This window comes from Triticum dicoccoides, chromosome 5B, assembly GCF_002162155.2.
Source record: "Triticum dicoccoides isolate Atlit2015 ecotype Zavitan chromosome 5B, WEW_v2.0, whole genome shotgun sequence".
NCBI classification, from domain to species: Eukaryota; Viridiplantae; Streptophyta; class Magnoliopsida; order Poales; family Poaceae; genus Triticum; species Triticum dicoccoides.
This window is the reverse complement of record NC_041389.1, coordinates 123746711-123753832: the sequence shown is the minus strand read 5'-3', so window position 1 is coordinate 123753832 and position 7122 is coordinate 123746711. Positions and strand designations below refer to the sequence as shown.

The following is a 7122-nucleotide window of genomic DNA, read 5'->3' as shown; positions in this document are numbered from 1 at the left end:
CCTCTAAGACTAGCTCAAGTGTTGCCTGATGGTTCCGTTTTCCTGATCATGGGCATGTCTATGCCAGCAACTTTGAGGGCACAATGTTAAGAGAACATTTGTGTTGAATCGACCCGGTTTGATGTTATGCTATGAGATTCATTCGTCACAAGTTAATGGTAAATAACACAGAGATGGTTAACGTTTGCATGATTCCTTAGACCATGAGAGTATCGAGTTTCTTCATGCTTGCTTCATGAACTTTGGGGTTTGATAAACGTCATCCGTAAATGGATGGCTATTACGGTGGCTTACGGGTTCATGGAAAAGTGTGTCAAGTAACTTGATAGCTCAAGATTGGGATTTGCTCCTCCAACGATGGAGAGATATTCTCGGGCTCTCTCGGTGTTATGGTATCCATCATCGTCTGGCCAGACACAGTGTGATTTGATCACAGGGATGCCAGAACACGGTAACGAGAAAAGAGAACAATACCGGTAACGAGGTAACTGGCATAGTGGACAAGTTGTTGATCCATGGGAATGCCAATATGTCTCACCTCGGGTATTTGTAACATATCACGAAGCAACAGGAATAGCACACGGCAACTGGAGGTTCACTCGAATATTCATTCGTGTGGGTAGAGGGGTCAATATGGGTGTCCACGGCTCCGATGTTGATCATTGATCGGAAGGGGTTCCGGGTCATGTCTATACTTCACCGAACCTATAGGGTCACACACTTAAGGGTCATCTATCTGTTGAATACTAGACAGAGAGTCTGAGAGAAAATCACCGGAAAAGTTTCGGACACCGGAAAAGTTTTGGACAGCGGAAAAGGTTCCGCAGAGAGAGGTCATCGGATGAGTTTCGATGATACCGAAAAGTTGTTTCGGGATACACCATTAAGTCAAATTGGTTTCGGCACATGCCTGATAATTCTTGGAGGATGCCAGAATCATTCTGGAAGCTTTTTGGAATTTTCTGAGATAAAAACCGGAAATGTTCCGGAGCTGCCGGAGCCACTTCAGATGCGTTTCGCAGATGAAAATCACTAAAACCGGAATTGTTTAGGAACGCGTTGAAAATCATTTTAGTGGGTACTGGAAATGTTCTTAGCCCACATAAATATTTTCAGTTCGATCAGACGCTGAAAAATGTCGTCATGAATAGTGAAAATCAACTTTATGGTTACTTTATGGAAAGCCACCTTTTGGGGCTTTGCTCCAAAAGATCTTGGGGATGACATGGATGGATAGGAGCCATTTTTTGGGCCCCTCATGGGGGTGTGGCCGGCCACATGGGGTATCCCCCCTTGGGACCCTCTTGTTCATTGGTTTCACCCCTAGGTCCTTGTGGAAGGACTTCATTCATGTGCATTTTGGGTTTTTGTGTGAAACTACCCTACCCCTTGGGATTTCCTATAAATAGAGGTGGAGGGGCAGCCCTCCACACTCATCCCTTTGATCTCATACAAGTGTCATGCAATGATCTGGCTTCTTCTCTCCCTCCCAGCGAAATAGTTTCGTAGAGCCGAAAGGTTGTCTGGGTTCCGGCAGAAACTAGTTCTGGACGGCGAAGCCCTGCCGGATAGATGACACCGTATGTGTGCAACTCTGTAGAGAGATCGTAGTTTCGGTCTTAGTTCGTGAGTGCCTCCCGAAGGGCTGTCCGTGTGACCGTCCGAGTTTTGAAGGTCCTCCCGAGGGGCTGTCCGAGTGACCGTTCGAGGTTCGAAGGTCCTCCCGGAGGGCTGTCCGCGACACCATCCGGAGGGCTGTTCGACCGCCTCCCGGAGGGTTGTTTGAGGAGCAGATGAGGGTATACATCCTCGCGGTTGGGAGGTTGTAAATCCTAGCTGCGGGGATCTGCACCGCCGTTCGTCATCGACTCTACTTCCCGCTGCGCTACGAGTCGGTAACGAAAAGGATCAAACCATGTATGCAGTCTCCATAGTGGTCCTGGGCTGGTGCGTAGGTCGGAAAATTTTTGTTTTCTGCTACGTTCCCCTACAGTGGCATCAAGAGCCGTGCTATGCGTAGATGCAGGTTACGATCTAGAATACATGGAGATGTATGGGTATTGCATAATATAATTTTGGAGTAGATGAGATCTATTGCTGAAAATTATTTATGCGGGTGACAGATGAAACCTGTTACCCGACGTTCTTGTTGATTCCCTAGAATTTGCGTTTGCTCAATCTCGAGACAGCATGGTGGAATTTGACAAAGTTCTGGCAATCCGTGATCCTGATTGATCATGGAAGTGCTATCAGTTCTTTGGGTTCTGCCGTAGTCAAAAGAAAGATGAAATTCGCAAATGAAAGGGCATTGCAGATATGATCTGCACGGGGGTCATGCGTATGACGAAGTTTAGTATGGGGCTCGAGATTTAATTATCTCGTTTTTCATACACCCCGAGATGTTAATCTAACAACTTGAATAATCATACTTGATGATAAAACGTTGGTAGCTACGGTTTAAGTCAAAACCTTAGAAGCCACGAAAAACAAGTTTGCATGAACCGATTAGAAACGTCTAACTTGGTTTTGCAGGAGGGTTTGCATGTGCATGTGATGTGGTATAGCAATGCTCATATTCAATTTGATTATGTATGAGATGACTATATGATGTAAATTGATTAACATGACCTGCGTGTCATGATTCGGCATGATGGCTGGAGCCATATGATTGTCACTTTAGTGACCTGCGTGTCAACCTTAAGTAATGCACTTATTTTATTAACCATAAAGATAGCAATATTATTTGGTGCATCGACAAGGTGGTGGCAATCTTCACGAAGGTGAACACCGACGCGAATGCCGAAGACGATGAAATGAAAGACTTCTCCGTCAGAAAGGGCTATACCATATCATGCTATTATGAATTGCCTGAGATGTTTATCCCTTATGATGCACCCTTCTTGATTGCGCGGTGGTCGCTTTTTATTAGGGTGATCTCTCACTAAAATATCAAGTAGTTAGTGTTCTCCCAAGTGTAGCACCGTCACGGCACCTATCTTTTCGGGGTGCGCCATGGATGCATGGGTACGAACGATTAGAGAAGTGTGAGGCGGGTGAGGTCAGACTTCGCAGCAAGATCACTTGGTTGTCTTGACGTTCATGGCAAGATCACTTTGTAGGATCTCAGCGCTTGTGGCCTGCGTGCCACGCTTGTAGGAGCGCGTTACTCTCCTCTGAGGAGGATAAATACATGTACTCGATTTGGTCATGCAAGGAAACATACAATTCAACTCTTTCCGCCTTCCCGGAATTCCTCACCGCACACCGCACAGTCTCGTTCCCTTGTCTCGCCGACTGCCGGAATACACAGATCCAACATGGCTTGCCCGGAGGCCCGGTCCATATGTGTTCTTTCATATTCCATGATTTCCCTCTCACACAATTCTGCAGCCAGTTCCTCGCGCAGTTCTTCTCGATCTCTTGTCCTTTCCCTCTGAAACTCGTCAATTTGTTCCTGGCTCCACCCCCACCTTCTTCTCGTTTCAATCATAGCCTCATCTAGGAGACGATCTTGATCCACAGAATCCATGGCTAGACTTGTCTAGTTTAGTTCTCGAATCCAGGACAGGGAGCGGGCAGGGAGCAAATTCCACCAAGAAGCTAGAAAAGCCAATATATATAGGTGTCTCCTGCCGAACTGTGGTATGATTCGGATATCAAAAGCTTGAGGCAGGGAATATGTCCGTCTTCCAGTGCATATCGGATTGGATTAATCGCTCAGTAAAGCGGATGGCAGGGCCCGCTAAATCTTCCCGTGAGGCCGAGGTTTATTTTGACATTTACCCGTCCCGACGCGGCCCGCTCGGCCCGCTCTGACCTGGGCTGCTGCAGGGCCCAGTCTAATGTGCTCAAACTCTGGCCTGGTCCCTGCGTTATCCAGCCGCAGTCCCCGAACTACGTCTCCGTTCATCGGCGCTGCGGCGGCGCCCGCGGCCGCCGTCGTCCCGATTGCGAGCTTCTACTGCACTGTCCAGAGGGGGCGACATGTGGGGAGCTGAACACGGAGGAGATTGTAGGTCATCATCATATTCACCCAGTGCAAGATCCCGGGCGGCGTATTCGTAAAGGTATGCCACCATGTCGCCCGTTTCACATGCCTTCGCCAGCAAATCAGCGTCGTGGCCAAAAGAGCATCGTTGGTGCAGCTGAGCAAGTATTGATTGTCTACAAATTTTCCTATTTACATGGTATTTAGTTTTTTTTTTGCTTGTTTTGCAGTGTTCAAGTGAGTGGGGGGAATCGATTTTAACCCCCCCCAGCTCGCGCGCCTTTGATCTTAAGCCCCTCTGTTCGTTTGCCTTTCTCTCAACCCCCCAGTTCTGTCTACTTGTTGCTGGTACCCCCCTTTGGCATTGTTAACAACTTTGTTAGTATATAACTAACATATAGAAATAGGAATAGACAAAAGTACCCCTCTGTTTGAAAGGCACATCTCTGTACCTTGTCCGAATTTTCAAACATGCTCCACAAAATATTTTGGCCAAATAAGAAATGACATGATTTTCTAAAGCTGTGTGCTATGTTTCAGAAAAAAAAAAATTGACATGATTTTGCTGTAATCAATAGGCTTCCACACAAACAGACTGGAAATAATATAGGGTCACAATGATTCAATGATAGCATAGAGAATAATTCAGCCATGTTCTACAGGACTTCATGACAGCAAAATAAGTGAGTCTTTACCTCACATACATAGGAAATAAAAGTGAGTCTCTACCTCACTTACAGACCAAATAAAAGTGAGTTTGCATCTCACATACACAACAATAAAAGTGAGTCTCCACTAACAGCCAAGTTCATCACAGCCACAAACAAGCTCACAGGTCGCTTAATTTCTTCTTCTTAGGTGTCATTTTCTTCTTCTTTCCTTTTGCTGGAGGTTTTGGTGGTGGGGTAGCAGCTTGGCTCCTTGTGACAGGTCCAGGACTAGCTTGAGCTGCAGCTTGGCTTCTTGTGACAGCTCCAGGACTGCTACAAGTGGCATCATTCTTGCTCTTGGTTGGTGTAGATGGAACGGCATTGCTAACGGAAACATCAAACCATGGAGATGGATTCTTTTCCCCCCTACTTTTTCTACAAAAAGAAGCAATTAGAACTATTTTAATGTAAAACAACCATGGTATTATAAATAGAAAACAGCAACAAGTACTACTATGTACCTTTTCTTTGTTCCATTTTGAGGACAACCAGCTTCTCTATGTCCTATCTCCCCACATTTTTTGCATTTGTTCAAGGATCCTTTACTTGATCCACCTTCCCACCAACTCTTTATCCTCTGTTTTCTTGTTCTTCCAGCACCTTTCTTCTTGCCTATTGGAATTGGTGGACGCAACACAAAGCCTGTGTCCACGTGTGGCCATTGATTCTTGTCCGTAAGGGGTTCAATTACACCTTCATATGCTGCCCTAAATCTGCTAACTGAGTAGTACTCATGTACATAGTCCTCCATGTTAACAAAGTTGCGAGCTTGCAAGACATTTATGAAGGCTAGTGCATGGTCGCAAGGCTTGCCCGTGTGCTGCCATTGCAGACATGTACATTCATGTGTGAGAGTTTTGACCACATGTCTTTCATCCTCTTTGTTAGCATTTTTCACTTCCCCACTCCAATCAGCTGATGCTTTAGCCTTGAGATGACCTAGTCCTCGAGTCTTTGCATTTAGTTGGTGTATGACAAATGGAAGTATTATCCCTGTAAATCTTTCTCCAATCATTCTTCTTTTTCTAAATAGTTCCATAATCATCTCTCTAATCTTGTCAGCTAGCTGAACAATCGGCAAGTCCTTGATATCTCGCACCCAAGAGTTGAAGCACTCGGCGAGATTGTTATTTATGTAGTCACACTTGATGGCAGGGTTGAACATGCACCTCATCCATAACAGATTATGGTAATCCCTAAGGTAAGGATATACTTTTTCAGATGCATCAAATACCTTTGCCATGTGATGTTGATATTCTTCCGGCCTATATGCCCTAGCAGCAAAAAGGCAGTTACCATCACACAATTTTCATCCCTTTGCCAACTAGCAGTTAAAGCCCAGTTGCAAGGGTCACCTATTATGGAATGACCTTTGCAAAAAGCCCGAAACCTCCCTGGCTCATTTTTTTGGGTGCCATATTCAAACTCTCCATTGACCGCCCACTGTTTTAAAGCCTTTCTAAATTCAACCATGTTAGGATAAGGTGTCCCTATATCCATGGCTGGGTTTCGTTCATCCCAGGCAATAAGTGGCTCCTCTGGCGCCTTATCATCAACAACAATATCTGCATCTTTGATATCATGTAAGTCAGACTCCACATCAGGAGTAGGAACGGCAGTTGCTCTCTCATCCGGCTCTGTTTTTAAACCAAACAGAGCAAACATGGCTTTCTCGTCCGGCGGTTTTTCATCCCCATCATTTTCTGGTTCAATCACAAGGCTTGACCAATCAATAGTAGCACGACCATTTTCTACTTCATTGCCTGAGATCGCCCCCGTGGTTAGGTTTATCACACTGGATTGGTTAGAATCATGCACAGACATTGCATCGATCCTATTCAATATAGACAGAAAAAATCAGAAAATGCACACACCAAAACTCATGCATACATCAATTAGAACAGGGGAATATGATGTTACCTTTTCAGATCCATCACACCCCTTAGTCAATCCAGCCCCTCCCACTCAAATCCCATGCAAATCACACACAAAACCTAGGGTTCCACGATTTAGAGACTGTACCAGAAGAAGAGCACAAAATCTGTGAAAAATACAAAGGGGAAGAGGTTGCCTTACCTTGGGCCAGCGATGGGAGGCGGCGGATGGGGGGGAAACGCGGCGGAGCAGGGCGGCGGACGGCGGGCGCAGCGGCTCTGGCGACTGGCGACTAGCGGCTGGCGGCTAGGTCAAGTCGGGGAGGGGAGATAGAATGAAGAACGGGCCAGGCCTCGGGCCTTTGTCTCGTGCGTTTGAGGAAAACTGGACGAGGGCAGATTTGGCATTTCCAAATTTGTTAAGTCCAGATTCTTTCCTTATGCGCTAAATGAATAGATAACAGCGCTCGAGGGGCAAGCGAGCCAAAATTAGGCCGCGTCGGGGGCTTGAGAGAAAGGCAAACGAACAGAGGGGCTTAAGATCAAAGGC

General features: G+C 46.1%; 1 protein-coding gene and 2 long non-coding RNA genes across 3 annotated transcripts in view; 1 reads left to right on the top strand and 2 right to left on the bottom strand.

The window, feature by feature from the left end:
• Positions 1–4584: 4584 nt before the first annotated feature.
• Positions 4585–5478, bottom strand: LOC119307746. Its single transcript, XM_037583827.1, has 2 exons — positions 5160–5478; positions 4585–5073 (listed from the first exon to the last, which is right to left on the bottom strand). The coding sequence occupies exons 1-2, from the start codon at positions 5447–5449 to the stop codon at positions 4818–4820; spliced, it is 546 nt and encodes a 181-aa protein (XP_037439724.1). The 5' UTR covers positions 5450–5478; the 3' UTR covers positions 4585–4817.
• The window catches only part of LOC119307747, a 12437-nt gene continuing 10127 nt past the window's right edge, over positions 4813–7122 (top strand). The window contains exon 1 of the long non-coding RNA XR_005149503.1: positions 4813–5899. This is a non-coding gene — a long non-coding RNA (uncharacterized LOC119307747). The remainder of the gene's footprint in view (positions 5900–7122) is intronic.
• Positions 6345–7061, bottom strand: LOC119307748. The gene is made up of 3 exons (XR_005149504.1): positions 6775–7061; positions 6619–6692; positions 6345–6532 (listed from the first exon to the last, which is right to left on the bottom strand). It is a non-coding gene; the product is annotated as an uncharacterized LOC119307748 (long non-coding RNA).

Excerpts from the sequence above, each read along its gene's own strand:
- LOC119307746 (XM_037583827.1), bottom strand. The coding sequence starts at position 5,449 with ATGGAGGACTATGTACATGAGTACTACTCAGTTAGCAGATTTAGGGCA. Across the intron at positions 5,074-5,159 it reads CAAAATGGAACAAAGAAAAG|AAAAAGTAGGGGGGAAAAGA; the intron begins GTACATAGTAGT and ends TTCTTTTTGTAG.